This window comes from Pelodiscus sinensis, chromosome 1 (genome assembly GCF_049634645.1).
Source record: "Pelodiscus sinensis isolate JC-2024 chromosome 1, ASM4963464v1, whole genome shotgun sequence".
Lineage (NCBI taxonomy): Eukaryota > Metazoa > Chordata > Testudines > Trionychidae > Pelodiscus > Pelodiscus sinensis.
Genome location: NC_134711.1, coordinates 92,906,659 through 92,927,916, shown reverse-complemented (window position 1 = coordinate 92,927,916; position 21,258 = coordinate 92,906,659). Strand labels below are relative to the sequence as shown.

General features: G+C 51.0%; 1 protein-coding gene across 2 annotated transcripts in view; it reads right to left on the bottom strand.

Moving 5' to 3' along the window:
- IL2RB (interleukin 2 receptor subunit beta) overlaps positions 1-17,662 on the bottom strand; it is a 28,101-nt gene extending 10,439 nt beyond the window's left edge. The window contains exons 1-13 of one of the 2 annotated variants that reach the window (XM_014571457.3): positions 17,531-17,662; positions 16,583-16,771; positions 15,287-15,395; positions 14,764-14,887; positions 13,222-13,297; positions 12,355-12,463; positions 11,820-11,968; positions 11,331-11,523; positions 5,203-5,326; positions 3,633-3,708; positions 2,225-2,333; positions 1,336-1,484; positions 612-804 (exon numbers count right to left, since the gene is read on the bottom strand). In XM_014571457.3, coding sequence (XP_014426943.2) covers positions 612-804; positions 1,336-1,484; positions 2,225-2,333; positions 3,633-3,708; positions 5,203-5,326; positions 11,331-11,523; positions 11,820-11,968; positions 12,355-12,463; positions 13,222-13,297; positions 14,764-14,887; positions 15,287-15,395; positions 16,583-16,618 — 1,447 coding nt within the window. In that variant the 5' untranslated portion in view covers positions 16,619-16,771; positions 17,531-17,662. Of the gene's footprint in view, positions 1-611; positions 805-1,335; positions 1,485-2,224; positions 2,334-3,632; positions 3,709-5,202; positions 5,327-11,330; positions 11,524-11,819; positions 11,969-12,354; positions 12,464-13,221; positions 13,298-14,763; positions 14,888-15,286; positions 15,396-16,582; positions 17,491-17,530 lie in introns of those variants that run through there. The other variant, XM_075937558.1, reaches the window with a different exon arrangement.
- Between the last annotated feature and the right edge of the window lie 3,596 nt (positions 17,663-21,258).

The following is a 21,258-nucleotide window of genomic DNA, read 5'->3' as shown; positions in this document are numbered from 1 at the left end:
TCTGCGATACTGTAAACATTGTTTGATTGTGAAAGTGTCCTTCTGCTTTGAGACTTGAAGATTGCAAGTAGCAACTAATAAAGAACGTATTTCATGAGACACCAGAGATCTCTACTGAACCTCAATGTAGGCCACAATATAAAGAAATACTGTTACTTCTTTTGAACTACTGGAGTAGGGTGAACATTCAAAGGCTGTCACCTATTTAACACTGTTAATATTGGCCCACCCATGTTGGTGTACTGTTCAATTACTTGATGTAAGCACATTTCAATTATTCTTCAACTCAAAATGTTTCTATAATCTAAGAGAAGATTTGTTTTTTTGCTCATATTTTGCACAAATAAATATAGTACACATTTAAAAATTCCAGTGTGCAGATTTAAACTTTTATGTGACAAGGAGAATTCATGCATACAAGTAATGGATCAATGCTATCATATGGCCTACAAATGCAATAAAAAAATAAGATACTCAAAAGTTTAACAAATGGAGGAAGGAGCAAAAGAGGTGGTGCCCTCACCTGGGGAACCATCTGGACTAGGGCATTGCCTGCTCTCTCCTAACCTATCTCCAAACCCTGGCCTCTGCTCTCCTCTGAGTCTGATTACCTGTATATGCAGGCGTGGGCCCATGTGCCACATCGCTACAATTTGTCTCCCACGCCAGCGTCTTGCTCCAATTGCTCCACACACCACATGTCTTTGGTTTCACGCAAATGGTGGCCTCATACTTTGAGTCAGGCGACAGGTTTTCAATCATCACCCATGACTGGTCCTGCTTGATCTGGAGGAGTTTGGCAGTCTGGGATGGAACAAAAGTTACAGAGTGATTGCCATGTTTTCTCCTCTCCCAGCCCAACCCAGGGTCAACACCCTCACCCCTGTCCGCTGTGCAATCAGAGCAGAGTAGGCTCTGGACTGCTCTCAGCCACCATATCTTATGTCTAATGCTGTAGCAGGAGGTCAAAGACCCCCTGCTCCACAGTAGGAGCAGGCCCAGTCTATCTTTGTCATTTCCAGAGACTTCTCTGTTCTATATTGGGAGGACAGGGACACCACTCTGATGCTTCTCATCACAGCACTGGGCAGACTAGAAATATTTCCCTTCTGTCATCATAAGTTGCCAGCAGATGCTGCAGATAAAGCAGAAGCAGGAGCCACTGCCACTTTTGGCCTCACCTGTGAGGAGATGGCATTGCAGCCATGTGTGGAAGGGTCTAGAGCACAAGCAAGCGTGGCAGGTTCCTTGCACCAAAGTGGCTCTGTCCTCCTCCACTAGGTCCGGGCCTGAGGCCCATCAGCATCAGAAGCTAGTCTGGAGTCCTGCACTTACCTCCCAGGGCTCTCTGGAATGTCTGTACCGCACTTCAAATTCCCGTTGATTACGTAAGTAGTGAGAGGAACTAGGAACCCTCCAGGTTATGTTGCAGCTGGAGTCGCTGGTGTATACCACTTGCAGGCTGTCAGGAGGTCTCAACTGGACTGGGGAGAGAAGAGGGAGGGAGGCTCTGGGACACACCCATCGAAAACGATAGCGAGTTGCTCTCTCATTCTCTGTTAAGTGGCTCCATTAGCAGACTCTGCTCTCTGGAATATGGGCTCCAGGCAGCGCCACAGAGTATGCCCATCTCTGAACTCATCCCTACCGTTTGTACTGAACCATTCATTTTGTGGCTATCGCCTCTTCTCTGGTTCCCCAGGATTTGCCCGCACTGAAATCAATGGCAAAATTCCCTAAGACTTTAATGGGACAGGATCAGATTCTGTGGTCTAGCGAGTCATTTGTTTCCATTAAGTAGAGGGGCCAGCTATGTACGGGGCTAAATGGGCACTACCCCGTTGCACTCAGTAGCCCTGCATAGATTTACACCATCAAAGGATCTAGTTCAGCTTTGGCCACCGAAGGACACAGCTTTAACACACAGTGCTTTGATCCCGAGATCCAAGCACCTCGGCTGGGCACTGGGGGTGGTTGATACGATGCTGCATGTCAGAGGTAATGCTCAGGGAAGCAGCAATACAAAGCTGGAAGCTACAGGCTGCAGCATGGTGAATACGTGGCATTGTGTGACTCAGGTGAGCATACAGGGCAATGGGGCACTGAGAGGAAGCCAGCCTGAGATTGGCATATGGGCTAAACAGAAATGAGTACAAGCTGGCCCAGGGGACAGATCTAACCACACATTGCACCTTTGGGGGACCAAACCCTGGAGACCACTCACTGTTGTGGAATAGTTTGAATTTCTGCTCTTGCACCACAGTTGTCCAGTTTTCCCCAGTTTGACAGGACACAGTCAGGTAAACTGAGTCGGATATGGTGAAGACCTGAACCTGCAGGGAAATTTGTTATTAGCATTACCAGTTCCTGCACAAGCTAATCTTCACATTCCTGAGTCTCCAACACTGCCGGCTCTGTTAGTGCATGACCATCGCACCTCCCGTCTGAATGGTTTCAATGTGCTTTGCACATCTTAATAAGCAGGACAATCATTAGATTAGCCCCATTGGGGAAACTGAGGCACAGAACCTAGCTAACTTAAATATCCAAGTCTTATCCCTTCTACTGCAATGGGTAGGCTGCAAAGCAGATTGAAGCTGGGTAGAGGTGACAGGGGCTGCTCCTTAAATACCATCTGTGCTGCAGGATCCAATGATGAGGTTGGCTCTGCTGTTGCGTCATTGCTTTTCTGCCTTTACGTCACAACAATGCAGTTTCAGAGTGCACCACGCGTGGGGTGCACAGTGCTGCACCTGGAGAGGCATGCCTGGCATGAGTCTCTGGTAAGTGTCCTGTGCAGGGCCGGCTCGAGCCATTCCTGTGACCCGGGCAGCGGGCACATGACGCATGCGTGGCCCTCTCCCCCGGCGCACTGCACACCTTACAGCTGCAATCAGGCCCCCGGTGCCTGATTGCAGTTCTAAGGTGTGCTGTGCGACCCCTAGCCCCGGGCACACAGCGCCTGATTGCAGCTCTAAGGGGCACCGTGCGACCCCTGGCCCCGGGCACGCAGCGCCTGATTGCAGCTCTAAGGGGTGCTGCATGGCCGGGCGCACGGCGCTCCTTACAGCTACCATCAGGTGCCCCCCTTAGGCTGGCACCCCAGGCAGCTGCCCGGTTAGCCTCCCCCTTAATCCGGCGCTGGTCTTGTGACCTCAGGCTGCAGGGTTCTGGACAGACCGATGAGCCAATTAAGGGAGATAAACTCACTGTAAAACAGCATGACACCTCCTGAGGATTGTAACAGATTGGCCAAGACAGAGACTGGATACTGACTCCTGTCATGGGCCAGGGCATAAATATTTTGGAACCCTACCCCAAGACAGGGATCTAGAAGCAGGAAATAAAAGTTCTGTGTATCACACTGTTATGACAATGACAACCAGTGCTCCCTGTAAGCTGTGTGCTTTTGTAGCCACTCCGGAGAAATTCAAATGCCACCAAACTGACTAGCAGAGTGCACACAGCTAGGTTTTGTGTTTCTACTGGTGGGCACATTTCACACATGCCTCAGTGCACATAAAATTATTTTGCACATGGATGGAAAAAATTAGAGGGAACATTGGTAATGACTAATAAGCAAATCACCCCAGCGCCTTTTATTAGCCACTACATTGCAGTTGGTTACCTACATCAATGTTTTCATTGAAGGCTAGTTCACATCTACTGGGTGTCGTGATGGGTAATTCACAATTCCTTGTTTTATTCCTGTTGGAGAGAAGACCAGAATAGTGTTGAGCTGCAGGGCCTTGTGGGAGTGTCATTATTTATATAGATTTGACATCATCCAAGGCACTAGGCAGTCTGACATCCTTGCTACAACAACACAACAAAATCCCAGCAGCATTAAACTATGCAGCTAACAGGAACTCAGCCAGTCACCCACAGAGCCCCTTTGCCCATGTGGGGAATCCACCCCCTCCAAAACCCTTTCCAAACAGATGTTCTTTGGCAGTGTGCCCAGAAAGTCACCAGATTCCAAATGCTATGGGCCAGGCAGGAGGGTGGTTTGAAGGGTCCTGGTGTCCTCACAGGCAAACTCCTTCCAGCCACCCCTTTGGTTTATGTCCTCACCCCCCCAGAGGGCCCAGTACGACTGTGGCAGCCGCTGCAAGAGGAAATGCCTCCTGCATCCCTCTGCAATGCCGCTGGGAGCACCGAGAGGCTGCGCCTCATTGTCTCTCCTATATACCCCACCAGGCACTAGAGCAGGAAGCGATGGAGTGAAACTGGTGCTCTGCTCATTGGGAGACCTCTAGCCACTGCCACCTGCCTCTCTCTCCACCGGTGCTGGCCGGCCCAGTTCCTCACAGTTCAAACTCCTAATACCGGGCTGGTGTCTGGAGCCCACTTTCCACCTCACACACTAGCCATGGCAAACCTGCTGCCATAGTGGACACACCCACAGCATCTAAGGGAAGCCACCAGCTGTCAGTGGGGAGCCACCATCCGCAAGAACCAGTGCAGAGCTGTTGCTCAAATGAGCATCCTCCAAACCACCAAAGGGGGTTGGCCCCTCTCCTCACCAAAACCCTGTAGCTAGAGACCACAGAGCCCCTGCCTGCCACCCCTGCAGTGGGGAGCAGGTCATGAAGGTGCTAGGGAAGGGTAATATGGTGGATTGAGAAGGGGGAAAGGTTAGCAGATACTATGGTGGGGGAAGCATGTTTGACCCAGAGAACGCCTCATGTTGCTGCTTGTGATGGAACATTCATGAGGGAGCCCATCCCTTCAGTAGAAGAGTGTTATGATCCATGTAAAACTACTTCCATCTTCTCTCTGCAGACCGGCAAGCCCCAGTCTAGTTATTAGTGCCCTTGCTCTATGGCCTGGGAACAGGACAGCCCAGGAAGAGTGGAGCTCTTTGGAGAATAAATTGATTACAGAAACAGGAAGGCAGGGAAAAGCTGACTCTGAATTGCCACTGAAAAGTGGAGAGATACATAAGTAGCTGGCCTACATTTTAGCTATCATACAGGTGCGGGAAGGGACGGGGAAGAGGATTCAGAGGCCCATCTCCTTAGCAAGTTTCAACGTGTGCAGCTCCATTGCAGTCAATCACGTTACACCAGCTGAGGATCTGGCCCTATGTTTAGGGTCTCCTGGGAAACTGTGTGTGCGTGCGCGCAGAATGAAAGGATGTCATGATGACAATTAGAGCTTGACACCGATTGGTTTTACTAAATAATTTCAGCCACGTACCCATCAATATCATCATGAAAAAAGGCATGAAGTCGGCAAGGTGCTTCTGTGAAACGGCTGTCTGGAGCCCAGGTGCAAAAGAGAGTCGCCCGCGAGTCATAAGAACAAGTTAGATTTGAGAGTCCTGTGAATGGAGAAGAGATTTCATTACATCATTCCTGGCATGACAAAGGCATTAAATGTGAATATACATTCCATCCAGTTCCATGCAGAGTCCATTCCATAGACTGGCTACTGCCCTGAAGGAACATCTAAGAAACTTTTTTCAAATAAGAACGGAAGGAACCTATGGCCTTCCCATTTCTCCAATGCCCCAAAATGAAGAGCCCCAAACAGGACCTTATATATTGTACCATTTTTATACTTCTTTGCATTAGCGTGTCCTGTCCTTTTGTAAGACATGGACCAACCATCGCATCCATGATTTGGAGTCTGCATATGTGCCTGTTGCCACTTCATATTAATTCCATCACTAGCCATCATGTGCAGAAGACAAATATAGCTTCATCAGCTTTCTGAGAATATTTTTATTAAATTGCAATTAACAACATACAGCAAATGCCAGGTGGAAAGGGAGACAACAGGGCAGCCTCCTCATGGAGGCTTTCAAATCTGTGTGGAACTCCACGTATCATTTTGGAAGTGGTCGAAAGGGGTGGAGTGAACAGAATACTGCGACAGGCCAAGAAGATGCAAGGAATGTGTGGGAGAGACTTGGGGAAGACATGGCAGACAACTCTGTGTGGGCTTCTGAGGGGAAGAGGGAAGGCAAACAGGCTAGTATTCTGCCTGCAGCATGATTAGGGACTTCATCTTGGCTTGCTCCTCCATTGCTTTCAGCGTCTGCTCCAGGCCCACTAACACTCACTCCTGGACGTCCTTCCTCTCTTGTCTCTCTATCCTAAAATACTCATCAATTGTCTGTCTCCATGCCCCCTTGCTTTTGTTTTGTGCCATCAGAGAATTGTAGTGCCTCCCGAAACATGTCCTCCTCCACCAGTGTGTAGGGAATTCCCCCATAGGCCACACCTGCAAGACCACAAGAAATAATAAACAGAAGTGTGACAGTGGGCTCACAGCATCACATCACAGCAATAAAACACACCTCTTCCTCTCTGTCCCTTGGCAAGCACCCTTTTATAGTGAGTTCAGCCTGGGAAGGATGGGGAGGGACTTAAGATGTTTTGAGTGTGTCAGTGCAAGAGAACAGGGACACGGTTGTCAATTCTGCCGTGATTTTCAACAGGCTGGGGTTAATATCTCTCTCCTGAGGGTAAACAAGGCTACTTCTCATGCATGCATATGGCTTGAGATCAGTGCTGCTCACCTGTGTGCCATCCCTTGGTCCCTACACAAATGGTTGCCAGTTAATGCAGGGAAGTTCCCTACAACAGGGAAGGAACAAAGCAGCTCTGCCAAGGAACCTTTGGCAGCAGATTGGCAAGTACCTCCAGGAAAGTTTCCTAGAGAACTCATTGAAGGGTTTCTGTAAAATTTCAGTGTGCATTAACACACTGTTCCACCCCACTGCACAGTTGCAGATGGGACTGTGAAGCACATGCCGACAGAGCTAGTCTTGTCCATTTCTACCCCTTCACCCACTTCTAGCATGAGGACAACTCTACCCCATGTAACCAAGCAGCATCAGCTCAAAAAATAAACAAGTCACTTACCAGTGCTTTCCTCCAGTGATGGAATGCAGGGAACGGCTCAAACAATCCAGGGTCAAGAAGAGGTCCTGGTTCATCACAGAACTGCACAACCCTGATGCCTTTCCCATGTCATCCTTCAACTCCACTTCCTTGTCCCTCACTTTCTCTCTCAGGGTGGAGTCTGCTGTCTGGAGTCCCCGCCCTAAGTATCCACAGGGCTCTTGGTGATGGAGGTGGGGTCCCCACCAAGATAGTGTTCAGCTCCTGACTGACGTGGCAAGTCTCCAGCACAGCACCAGAGCAAGTTTCACTCCCTTGCCTTCTGGTACACCTGCATCAGAGCCTTTATCTTTGCATGGCGTGGCTGCGAGCCTCAATCATAGCCTTTATCTAACATGTTATGAGAAACCTGACCACATGCACTGAAGTTCCTAGGGCTGGAGTGTAGATAGAGCTGCAGATCCAGCAGATCCAACAACTCCTCCAGTGTGGATAGAGCTGCAGACCCAGCAGATCCAACAACTCCTCCAGTGTGCTCCAAGTGGGAGAGTGTTTGCTGCATGGAACCGCCATGGTCAACTGGGAAGATGCAATGTGAGCTGTCTGCATACAGCAAATAGGAAGTGGAATTTCAAAAATTCCCAGCCCTTTAAAGGGGGAGAGGTAGATGCCTGTGTACCAGGCTGCAGGGCAGAGGAGTTCAACTGCTGACCAGAGTGATTGGGATGGTCATTGCGGGACATCTCCTGGAGGCCATAACCAAGTGTAGCGTTTACACTGACACTTTGTTGGTCTATCTTTGCCACAAAAAGCTCTATGCCTCTCGTTGAGGTCATTTTATATTGGTGGCAAAGTAGGAGAGTTTTGTCAATGGAAGGAATATTGTAGCATGTATCTCTCCAATGTTTTGTCAATGGAAGATGACTTTTCTCAGTAACACTTTAGTGCAGATAAGCCTTAAGATCCCTTTGTTTCCTCCGCCTCTGGTAACTTTGGTTCCCAGTTGCCACGACAACTGGTTGTAGCTGGATCCTTTTTGCTCAGGTCATGTGCTGTCAAAGTTTACTTGCCACAGCAATTCACTGCTCCTTCTAAACACAGCTGCTGTGTTTATATCACCACCTGGCTCAGCGGGAGGCACCCACGAGCTACCTACTTCCCATGAAGAAACTAAAATTGATCAGAGCTGAAGACTCACCAGACACCCCTGCTGGTTACGGGCTGCAGGTTGTGCAGGCTTCTGACTGGCATGGACTGCTGGATGACCCAGCACCCTGCTCTGCATTACCCATGGGAGAGTCCTAGGGTTGCCAGCCAGAGCACCACTGAAAAGAGACCTTGGTGGCGCCAGACAGCACTGCTGGCCAGGCTGCTAAAAGTCCAGTTGGCAGTGCAGCAGGACTGGCAGGCTGCCTGCTTGGCTCTGTACGGCTCCCAGAAAGCAGCCAGCACATCCCTCTGGCTCCTAGGCCGAAGGGCTGCCACGGGGGCTCTGCGCACTGCCCCGCCTACAGTTGCCAGATGGCTGAAACAAAAATACCGTCCCACTCCCAGAAATGTTGTTGAAGGGAAAAAAAGTTGGGGGGCGGGGACCAAAGTTGGTGAGCAAAATAAAAAAAACCTCCTGGATCGCTGCTAGGAGTTACCAGGTAGTCATTTAAAAAAACCCACAAAAACCCGGACAGGCTTCATTGGGCAGGGGGAGGGGAAGGGGGACCGGCCAGGAAAGGAGTGGTGCTAGTTGGGAAGGGTGGGGCCTGGAAACAGCTAATGGGGAAGGGGGGGCAATGGGGCCGGCCAGGGGAAATGGGGCCGGCCAGGGGAAATGGGGGGGCCAACAGGAAGCAGGGCTGATCGTGGGGAGGTTTTCAGACGGAACGGGGCTGGCCGCAGGATATCGGGGGAGGGAGGACCGGCCGGGAGGGGGCTGGGCTGGCCGGGAGTAAGGGGGGGCGGGAAGCACAGCTGGGGGGAGTGCAGGGAGGCTGGCCGGGGAAGATCAGGAGGGGAAGTGAGGGAGAACCAGCCGGCCGGGAAGGGAGGGGGGTGAGTAAATTGGCCAGCGGGGAGCGAGGCTGAGCCGGGCACTTGCTGCCTGTCTTGCGCAGGTTCCCGGTGACACACGAGCGAGGAGTTGGCTTCCCCTCCTCCTCACACTCAACCAATTGAGGGCTCCCGGCGGCAATCGCGTCCCTGCCTCCCAGCTGGGACTCCCAGCTGCTCCCCCCGCACACGCCAGGCTTCCGTCCAGTGCGCAGCCAGAAAAATCAGAAAATATTTTTGTTTTTACTGGACAGAGAGCACAAATACCGGACTGTCCAGTACAATACCGGACACCTGGCAACACTAGGCTGCCCCAAGCACTGACTCCTCCGCTCCTATTAGCCAGGAACCACAGCCAATGCAGACTGGGGGTGGCATTTGTGGGCAGGGTCAGTGCCTGCAGCCCATTGGCCATCCTTTGGCCTAGGAATCAGAGGGACATGCTGCCACTTCTGGGGAGCCACTTGAGGTGAGTGCCACCGAGGGCCCTTACTCCAAACCCCTTTTTGCGCCTCAGCCCCCTGCCTCCTGTACCCCGCACTGCTTCCTGTACCCCTGCTCCAGCCCTGAGCTTCCTCCCACACTCTGAAACCCTGGGCCCCAGCCCAGAGCCCCCTCCTGTACCCCAAACTCCTCATCCCCAGTCCCATCCCAGTGCTCAGGATCCCGTTTGTGCGAGGGACCTGCCCCCTCCCACTACAAGCACCCCTCATTTCTGGTCCCACCCTGAGCCTGCACTCCCAGCCCAGAATCCATACCCCTCCACCTCAACCTCCTGATTCAACCCAGAGTCCTCTCCCACATTCTGAACCCCTCAGCCTACCCTTCCGCCCAGAGTCCCCTCCTGTATCCCAAACCCGTCATGCATGGACCTGCCTCAGAGCCCAGACCCCCAGCTGGAGCCCCCCAATCCCTTTGCCCAGACTAATGAAAATGAACAAATGAGTGAGCAAGGGTGGGGCGAGTGAGTGGCGGAGCGAGGGGGGATGAAGTGAATAGGGGCAGGGCCACAGAGAAGAGGTGAGGAAGGGGCAGGGCTTTGGGAAGGGGCAAGACTATAGGGAGGTCAATGGGGAATCACATTTTCTGCAGTTAGAAAGTTGGCAACCCTAGACTGTCCTGGAGTAAAATTTTACAGAAGATGTTGAGGCAGCCAACTCCCATTGATTTCAATAGACTTGAGGTACCTAAGGACATTTAAACATAAGAAGTGGTCATACTGGGTCAGACCAAGCACTTTGGAGCTTAGGTCCTATAGGTCCCTGTGAAGGGGCACGATAGTCCCCCTCCTTCTGAGGCCCCGCTCGGGCCCTCAACTTTCCTCTGTTTAGAGTTTTCAACGTCTAGTTTGCCCCTCCGGCAGCCCCTGTGAGTCCCGGTTTACAATAAGCTGTACACTCGCACCCGCCTTGGGTGGACGGGGTAGGAGGACCCAGACCCGCCCTTTCTCACAGGTTTCAGCCCAGGGCCCTAAGGACAGGTTTAGACACGTTCCTGTCCAGCTGACGGCAACTTGCCAGCCCGCAGGCCCAGGCAGGGGACCCCCGCCCTGGGCTACTTCCTACCCCGGCTCTAGCTGGAGGGCTCCTCAGCCGTCACAGCCTGCACGCCATGGCCACAGCTCCTCTCCCGCTCGTAGGGAGGATCTGGCCCTGTTTGGCAGCTCCCTCGCCGGCCTTCTCTCCCTCTTTCTCTCTCCGTCTTGCTCGCTTGCTTCTCCACCTCCCTTGCTTGCTCCCTCGTCTTCCCCCTTTCTCCCGTTCCAACGCCCCTTTTGTATCTGCCACGCCGCTCCCCCTCTCCCTCCTCCTCCCTTACGTCACTTCTGGCGCAATCGTGACATGGCCACAGCGCCCCGCCCCGGGCTGTGGCGCCGCTCAGCTGTGCCGCGGTGCATGAACACGCGGCGCAAGCGGCAGGCTGTGTTCCGCGCCTTCCGTACAGCGCAGGGGTTGGAGCACTCGGAGTGCGGGGTGATAGTACCCCGTCACAGTCCCATTGATTTTCCATGAGCCTTAAGCTCTGAAAACACCACGTCAAAGTGAAAGTGAGACTTTGGCTCTGAAGTTACAGGGACCCTGCTGAAAATGTTCCCCAGGTCTCTTGCTCCACCGGTCAGGCAGTTGCTCTGCCCTGCTAAGAGAGGAGGAGCAGGAGGCGGAGTCTATGACAGGAATACTAGCAAGGCTTTCACGCTGGGATTCTTGTCCTCTAGATAAGCAGGCCCTGCTCACTTGATCAGGGACTAAGGTTACAGGAAAGGCTCCTCTCAAGCTATTTCCAAGCTTTCTATTGTTTTTCAATTTGTGCATCGCTCCACTCCCCTACTTTTCTTGCTCCCACATAGCTCCAGACCTCCTCCTCCCCTCTCCTCTGTGCCTCTCCTCCCTTACCTCCAAACCCTGGCCTCTGCTCTCCTCTGAGTCTGATTACCTGCATATCCAAGCCTGGGCCCATGTGCCACACTGCTACGATTTGTCCTCCACACCAGCGTCTTGCTCCAGTTGCTCCACACACCACATGTCTTTGGTGTCACGCGAACGGTGGCCTCATACTTTGAGTCAGGCGACAGGTTTTCAATCTTCACCCAAGTCTGGTTCTGTTTGATCGGGAGGAGCTTGGCAGTCTGGGATGGAATAAAAGTTACAGTGATTGCCGTGTTCTCCCACTCAGGGTCCACTCCCTGTCTGCTGTGCAATCAGAGCAGAGTTGGCAGCAGATGCTGCAGATAAAGCGGAAGCAGGAGCCACTGCCACTTTTGGCCTCACCTGTGAGGAGATGGCATTGCAGCCATGTGTGGAAGGGTCTAGAGCACAAGCAAGCGTGGCAGTTTCCTTGCACCAAAGTGGCTCTGTCCTCCTCCACTAGGTCCGGGCCTGAGGCCCATCAGCATCAGAAGCTAGTCTGGGGTCCTGCACTTACCTCCCAGGGCTCTCTGGGATGTCTGTACCGCACTTCAAATTCCCGTTGATTACGTAAGTAGTGAGAGGAACTAGGAACCCTCCAGGTTATGTTGCAGCTGGAGTCGCTGGTGTATACCACTTGCAGGCTGTCAGGAGGTCTCAGCTGGACTGGGGAGAGAAAAGGGAGGAAGGCGCTGGGACACACTCATGGAAAACAGGATTTACACCATCTAGCTCAGCTTTGGGCACCAAAGGACACAGCTTTAACACACAGTGCTCTGGTTCCTAGATCCATGCACCCCGGCTGGGCACTGGGGTTGACACAAAGCAATATGTCAGAGGTAATACTGAGGGAAGTGGCAGTACCATGCTGGAAGCTACGGGCTGCAACATGGTGAATATGTGGCATTGTGTGACTCAGGTGAGCATACAGGGCAGTAGGGAATTGAGAAAAAGCCAGCCTGAGGATTGGGTATATGGGGTAAAACAGATGTGAGTACAAGCTGGCCCAGGGTTCTGATCTAACCACACATTGCAGCCTGAAGACCACTCACTGTTATGCCATGGTTTGAATTCCTGCTCTTGCACCACAGTTGTCCAGTTTTCCCCAGTTTGACAGGACACAGTCAGGTAAACTGAGTCGGATATGGTGAAGACCTGAACCTGCAGGGAAATTTGTTATTAGTGTTACCAGTCCCTGCACTAGGTATTCTTCACATTCCCGAGTCTCCAACACCTCCGGCTCTGTTAGTGCATGACCATCGCACCTCCCGTCCTAATGGTTTTAATGTGTTTTGCACATCTTAATAAACAGGGCAATCATTAGATTAGCCCCATTGGGGAAACTGAGGCACAGAACCTAGCTAACTTAAATATCCAAGTCTTATCCCTTCTACTGCAATGGGTAGGCTGCAAAGCAGATTGAAGCTGGGCAGAGGTGACAGGTGCTGCTCCTTAAGTACCATCTGTGCTGCAGGATCCAATGATGAGGCTGGGTCAGCCGTTGCGTCATTGCTTTTCTGCCTTTATGTCACAACAATGCAGTTTCAGAGTGCACCACACGTGGGGTGCACAGTGCTGCACCTGGAGAGGCTGGGTTGGCATGCCTGGCACGATTCTCTGGGTCTGGTAAGTGTCCTGTGACCTCAGGCTGCAGGGCTGTGGACTGACTGATGAGCCAGTTAAGGAAACTAAACTTACTGTAAAACAGTTGACACCTTCTGAGGATTGTAACAGATTGGCCGAGACGGAGATGGGATATTACTCCTGTCGTGGGCCAGGGCATGAATGTTTTGGAACCCAAAGTAGGGATTTGGAAGCAGGAAATAAGTTCTGTGTCTCACTGTTATGACAGTGACAGCCTGCAAACAAATCATACTCAGCCACTTTTATTAGCCACTACATTGCAGTTGGTTACCTACATCAATGTTTTCATTGAAGGCTAGTTCACATCTACTGGGTGTCGTGATGGGTAATTCACAATTCCTTGTTTTATTCCTGTTGGAGAGAAGACCAGAATAGTGTTGAGCTGCAGGGCCTTGTGGGCGTGTCATTATTTATATAGATTTGACATCATCCAAGGCACTAGGCAGTCTGACATCCTTGCTACAACAACGCCACGAAATCCCAGCAGCATTAAACTATGCAGCTAACAGAAACTCAGCCAGTCACCCACAGAGCCCCTGTGCCCATGTGGGGAATCCACCCCCTCCAAAACCCTTTCCAAACAGATGTTCTTTGGCAGTGTGCCCAGAAAGTCACCAGATTCCAAATGCTATGGGCCAGGCAGGGGGGTGGTTTGAAGGGTCCTGGTGTCCTCACAGGCAAACTCCTTCCAGCCACCGCTTTGGTTTATGTCCTCACCCCCCGAGAGGGCCCAGCACGACTGTGGCAGCCGCTGCAAGAGGAAATGCCTCCTGCATCCCTCTGCAATGCCGCTGGGAGCACCGAGAGGCTGCGCCTCATTGTCTCTCCTATATACCCCACCAGGCACTAGAGCAGGAAGCGATGGAGTGAAACTGGTGCTCTGCTCATTGGGAGACCTCTAGCCACTGCCACCTGCCTCTCTCCCCACCGGTGCTGGCCGGCCCAGTTCCTCACAGTTCAAACTCCTAATACCGGGCTGGTGTCTGGAGCCCACTTTCCACCTCACACACCAGCCATGGCAAACCTGCTGCCATAGTGGACACACCCACAGCATCTAAGGGAAGCCACCAGCTGTCAGTGGGGAGCCACCATCCGCAAGAACCAGTGCAGAGCTGTTGCTCAAATGAGCATCCTCCAAACCACCAAAGGGGGTTGGCCCCTCTCCTCACCAAAACCCTGTAGCTAGAGACCACAGAGCCCCTGCCTGCCACCCCTGCAGTGGGGAGCAGGTCATGAAGGTGCTAGGGAAGGGTAATATGGTGGATTGAGAAGGGGGAAAGGTTAGCAGATACTATGGTGGGGGAAGCATGTTTGACCCAGAGAACGCCTCACGTTGCTGCCTGTGATGGAACATTCATGAGGGAGCCCATCCCTTCAGTAGAAGAGTGTTATGATCCATGTAAAACTACTTCCATCTTCTCTCTGCAGACCGGCAAGCCCCAGTCTAGTTATTAGTGCCCTTGCTCTATGGCCTGGGAACAGGACAGCCCAGGAAGAGTGGAGCTCTTTGGAGAATAAATTGATTACAGAAACAGGAAGGCAGGGAAAAGCTGACTCTGGATTGCCACTGAAAAGTGGAGAGATATTTAAGTAGCTGGCCTAGATTTTAGCTATCATACGGGTGTGGGAAGGGACGGGGAAGAGGATTCAGAGGCCCATCTCCTTAGCAAGTGTCAATGTGAGCAGTTCCATTGCAGTCAATCACGTTACACCACTGAGGATCTGGCCCTATGCTTAGGGTCTCCTAGGAAAGGGTGTGTGTGTGTGTGTAGAATGAAAGGATGTCATGATGACAATTAGAGCCTGACACCACATACCCATCAATATCTTCATGAAAAAAGGCATGAAGTCGGCACGGTGTTTCTGTGAGACTCTTGTCTGCAGCCCAGGTGCAAAAGAGAGTCGCCCGCGTGTCATAAAAGCAAGTTAGATTTGAGAGTCCTGTGAATGGAGAAAACATTCTATCACATCATTCCTGGCATGACAAAGACATTAAATGTGAACGTGCATTCCATCCAGTTCCATGCAGTGTCCATTCCATAGACTGGCTAGCGCCCTGGAGGAACAACCAAAGAACGTCTCCAAACAAGAATGGAAGAAACCAATGGCCCTTAACACTTCTCTTACATCTCACATGCAGAAGTCCATCAGAACTTGTATATTGCATTGTTGTTGTGCTGCGTAGCCCTACTGCGTCCTGCCCTATGGCACAACATGGACAAACCATCAAATTGCAGTGACCTTTCTTACCTCACATAAAGATAAACTGTGTCTTACACTTTGCCCCACCTGCGCACCTCCCTTATTCTCCTGCAGTGATGCAGGGGAACCCCTTCTTACCCAGAGTGGTTCTTGATGCCAGCAAAACATCCAGGGGAATGGACAGCCAGAGGTAAAGCAGGAGGGGAAGAGCAGACTTCATCCCTGCAGAGCACAGGAGGGGCCCACACTGGAAGAGAGAAGACACACACCCCCCCACAGCACAGGTGAGGATGACAAACTTCCACATGTCTCAGCAGAGGCTGTTCCCTCAGCAGTCTTCTCCCTCAGCGCTGCTACCAGGAGTCTGTGACACATCCAAGGTCTGCCCCCCACTGAAGCTCTACATACACACCAAGCTGCCCTGTCTCTGTACTCTGACCTGTCTCTTTCCTCGTGTGCTTTGCTTAGCAGCAAAACACTTTGCAATGCTAGCACTGAAATTGATAACAAAGCTAAAGCCTTCTTGAAATGAATATGAGCACACACCGCTCAGCACTATTGTTTCAGGTAGGCTGCTGACTCAGGCAGACAGTACTGCAGGAGCCACACCCCATTCACATTATGAAGTGGTTTCTTTTCAATCTTAAACTCTAGCGACTTCAGGGGGCGGTTGTGGTTAATTAGCTGTGGAGTCAGAGGGTCTTCTGGGTGTAGGGGAGAGTTAGTGGAGGAGTTAGGGGTGAGTGGATGAGTCTGAAGAGCCTGTTTGGGACAGGGAAAATGAGGCTTGGAAAAGGATTTCATGTTCAGTAGACCTAGGTTTCAAAACACACACACACACACACACTCCATGTTTGCAAGGATTTAATGTTCAGTAGATCTAGGTTACACACACACACACACACACACACACACACACACACACACGAGACTCCATATTCGCATGGCTCCAAGCATTCACTCTCCATATTCATACGGTCCAGGGCTACACTTGTACCCATGCAGCTCCTGAGATGGGACCATGTTCTGTCTAGGACAGGAGGCAAGGGGAACAGTCCTTTCTCCGCTCGAAAGAGCAGCCCCAGGTTTCTTTGTACAAAATGAGATGGGGTCTTGAGCAAACGCTGGACATGTTGGATGGGGAAGGGGGGGGGCAGGACCTGCAAAAACTTGCCAGAGGACTGCCATGGGGGCACAAACATATTTCAGTTTTGCTAAACGATTTTAGTTCAGAGATAGAGAGCAAACAAACAACATTCTTTCCCCCCCACCCCACCCCACCCCCCCGTTTGTGGGAGATGTGGGGCATGCTGAGAGAGAGAAACTTTCAGTCCTTGCCAATAGCTAGAAAAATGTGTCAAATTGAAACCCCTTCCAAGAAGCATCTCCATTCAGCCACCCCCGTGTGGGAGACACTTGGCATCACCCCGTTACCTTCCTAAGCAATGGTCTCCTTAGCCGTGCAGTCATGCCAGAGATGGCCCTCGGGGACTGGATCGGTCTGTCCGATGGAACTCAGGTGCTGGTCTTGGAATGACGAAGGATGGGGTAAGGCAAGGAGGGCTTCCTGTTCAGCACATGGCACAGCTGGTGGGAATAGACGGGGGCTGGAGCTGGACAGTTCTGAAAGCGCAAAGAGCTTGCCAGTGATCTGTCGTTTCTTCGCTGTAAGCACAGGAAGCTACATCTAGCTCGCCCTGTCAAAGTGAGACTGAGAGCCAGAGTACCGAAATGGCTAGCGAGGCCAAGAATAAAAAGCCCCAAACCACGTCCACTTCCTGACGGTAAAGGTGATGGGAGGGGGCGGGAAGGAATCAGGTGTGAGGCTCCAGCAAGCGCTTAGCTGCACTGGTGACTTGGCTGCGCACATTGCTACACAGAGATATATAACTGGGTGCGTGCCCCCCATGCACAAACATGCCCACCGTGGCACATGGGCACGTGTATCAGTTTAAGACAAGCTGGAATAGCTTATCCCTGCATGTACCCAGTGCCTAGCCCAACAGAAGCCCGGTGTAAGCGGATTTAAAAGCATTCACGCACTCACCCGTTGCACCAGTTTCACTGAATCAGTTGGAAATCATGCCTGGTGTTCATCCAATGCAAGTGAGTGGTTAGAAGGCCTCAGACACAACCTCCCCCCTCACAGCCACAATGGCACCATGTACAAATACACCCTTCATGCATACACAACTTGTCTGCTTCACACACTTCTCACACTCATAAACAAACCACCCCCTCCCCCGAAATAATGCTCGCTAGCTTTGAGCCTCTATCTTCGCTTCTGCATGAGGGGCTCACTTAATTAATGCTCTTCACAACTGTGAGGCAGAGAGAAAGCCCATTTCACAGATGGCCCGGAAAGGTTATGAAGTGACTTACTCTCTTAACTGGTAAGTGGCAATGCCAGGCTCCTTGTCCTCTGTAGTGACCACAGCATAAGGCACCTTCCCCGTGACAGCCCTCACAGACGTGACTCTCTAAGGTGCACTCAGGCACGTTTTCACCATACCCCAATAGTCCCTCCACCCCCACTCTACACCCAGACAGACACAAACGCAATAGGATTCTCAAACGCCCCACACTTCACACATCCCCCAACGCCCACTCGCCCCTCCTCCCCACCCCCAAACACACAAATAGCTTTCTCTGAAGTGTAGCATATTGCACTTCCTGTCTGGTTAGGGCTGCACACATTGGCCTGTGGTGTTGGAGCGGAACAGGCATTGCTCCGGTACTTCACAGTGGTCAGTCACTGAGCTGAGCTCTCCCTGCGTCCACGCCTCAGCACCTCTGAGGCCTGAGCTCAAGTCCAGTGGGAGGTTTGGCTGAGTGGAGGGGTCTGGGAGGTGAATCCAAGTCACAGAGAGCTCCAGGACAGGCAATTTCATGGAGCAGAATGTAGAGACCTTGTGGGATTGGCCCTCTATGACAGCCAACCAGATAGTGGGTTCAGGGGGTATTGGAGAGAGAGTTCGCTCTTTGTCATGGATAGTCCAGCACAGAAAGTGAGTGTGAGAGAGATTCGGTTTCACATACCAAGAATACAGGAGTGAGACAGTGGTTTGAGGGAGAGGAGGGGTTATTTTTACAAAGATTGTAGCTGGAGGCTGTAGTAGGGTACACTCTCCACATGAGCCCTGAGAGAGTAAATTAAGCCCAGCAGGAGCAGGACAGGCCCGTATAAAGCCAGGACAGGCCCATGGCAACAGACAGAGGGCTTGCTGCGAAACACTGCAGTCAGTCCTGGGGCATTCTGGATGCTTGTGTGGCCCTCAGGAGATATCCAAATGCTGCTCAGCTGATTAGCAGACCCACAGCCGGCAGCATGTGTTTCTAATGGTGGTGCACAATCATGCATGCTTTGGTGCACATAATAAAATGTATTCTGCACATGACTGGAAACAATCTGCACGTGCATGGAAAGGATTCAAGGGAATGTTGGTGAGGGGGCCTGGTTTGGAGGCTACAGAGACATGTAGCTTGTAGTTTCTCCCTGGGATCAGGGAGAGCTAAAGTTGGCAGACCCAGCCAAGGAAGGAGTAGCCAGAAGTTTAGGAAAGGGCTGAGGGAAAGACAGTGAGGTCTCAGAGGGAACAGACCTCAGCTGCTCAATAGAGGGTCCCTAACCCAGGACCTGGAGTAGAGATGAGCCCAGTTTCCCCAACCAGACGCTGAGGGAGTGGCTCCATGGAGCAGTGAGAGGGAAGCCTGCCAGTAACTGCTGAGGAAAAGGAACTTTCATCCCCTGGAAGGGGAAAGTTCAAATTGTGACTCCATGAAGAAGCAGCAGCAGCTCTTGGAGCGAGAGAGGAACTGCAGACCCAAAGAGAGAGGCAAAGGGTGGCATGTTACTGTGGGAAGTGGGAGGGAGTTGATTTAGTGGCCAGGAGAAGGTGCCAGCCTAGTGAGATGTGGAGCATCCTGTCAGGGGGGCTCAAAGGCACCATTTCACGCAAACCACTGCAGTCCGGATATCAAGGGCATGCTCAAAGTGCTGCAGTGGAGAACATGACACATCAGACTCCAATTGAGACAGTCTGGTCTGAATGCCATGCGCCTTAGAGCCCCGATCTGTATTTGGCAGCACAAAGAGGCCGTAAAATCAGATGAGTAATCCTGACATAAGGAAATCTCTGTGTGGCATGGAGAGGGAGTAACTAAGGAGGGGGTGTGGGCTAAATGCTACGATGCTCCAATATTCCCTAGCTAGTGTAATGACCACTTGAGGGCTGTGAACCAGCCGCCAGCATAAATTAAACTAGCTTATTCTGGAGACTGAAGAACTCTGCAAATTGAGGAAGGAAAAGGTAAGGTGGGAGATCCCTTAACCATAATCAAATACTTTAAATGTATGTGGTCCAGATGCCAACACTACTCCACTTTGAGGGCTTGTGTTCCCACCAGTGGAGTGCAATGACCCGTCGGGGGTGTCTTGTACGAGGGAGGGGCTCCAGGACTGCCCTGCAGTCCCCAGCAATTAAAGATAAACCCTTAATTAAAGATATGGTAACCCTAGCCCCTGGTGTAAAGCACTGTTCCCTCAGTGCAATTTATCCTACCTGCCTTAGCGATTTTGTATCAGTAGTTTACACCAGAGCAAAAATCCGTAATGCAGGCAAGCTGCATGTAGTAGCCTATGCTGTGATTAGTTCCATAGATTTCAAGGGGACTGCCTGCAGACTAAGGCACTCCTCAGGGGGAATAAAGGTAATGGAGCCAAGTCCTATGTGTCTGGGCACCACAGCAGCTTTTGAAGTAGCAACACCTATTGCTAATCTTGCAATGCAGTGTTCATTAGACTCATCTCCTTCCCCAATTCCCTTTGGGATTGTGTTTGCTCTCAGCCTTCATATCAATAGCTTTGGAAAGTTGCAGCTCAAGGCCCTCACTTATTCTCAATTTAAGGGAGTTGGCAAGAAAAAAAAAAGTAAGACATCCAACTTCCCATGTAGTTTGTCCTCTGTGAGGCGCATGTGCTGGGATATTTCCGAAAAAAATACATAGACACTTGTGTGCATGGTTGGTGCTATAACTGAATAAGATCCACTACTGGTCTAGTTCCACTGATGTCAGCTAGCTGCACTGATTCATACCAACTAAGGATCAAGCCCATTACCTTTGATTGCTAGTTACATCATTTCCTATGAAATTGTACTACTGAAGCTACGGGATGTTTTTTTGTGAAGCTGAGCAAAACTCCCACCCTCATAGAGCCCCTGTGAAGATATTCGCCTTTTGGTTTCTTTTCTGTCTTTAAAACAGATAAACAGTCACGGCAATTAAATACAAAACCCTTTGTTAATCCAACATTAAGGCTTAATATTTGAACCTATAAATGCAAAAGTTGGGTCCTTATAACTGTGTTAACAGGGTCAGATTGGAAGCATCAGTGGGAACTTAGCCTTTCCTTACTTAAGGATAATGTAGAGCTGTCCATTAAAAGCCCGATTTTTATCCCCCTTCTCTAATCAGACTGAAATGAACCAGCCCGCCCTGACATTACACGTACACAATTACATATCAGTTCTTTGGAGCAACTGAGGCAATTCAGAGAAGTGATTTGCTAGGTATGAGAGCACAGAATCATTTGCATGGAATCATTCTGTTCTGGGTGGCTGTCAGCTCCTCAGATTGTAAAAAATGGTTTGTCCTAGAAACTCTCAATTTTGATTTGTTCTGTTGCCCTCACTGAGGACTGGAGCCCTTGGCTATTGCAGACATTGAGTATGGTTTATTAACAATAACATTGACAGTGAGGTTTGTATGGCAGACATGCCATTGGTGCACAACCATCACGGTGCATCCTGGAGGAGAAGCTGGAAGTGTGGCACTAGGGACTTCTGAGCCTTCCTCCCACCCAAAAGCATTAGTGAGGTCTCTCGACACCCCCTGGGTTAATTTTGGTACCTTCCAAAGAATGGGGTTTTTTTTAAGTGTAACCTTTACTTTGAATTTCCTGCCTTTCAGACATTTACATTTCTTAAAACTACAACCTCCTGTCAAGCATATTTTCCCTTAAATTGTGGTTCTAGTCTGAAAATTGTCTCTCTTAAAATGGGGGTAGGGGAAGGTCTGCTAGTCGCCTCAGTGAGTGTTATAGCGAATGT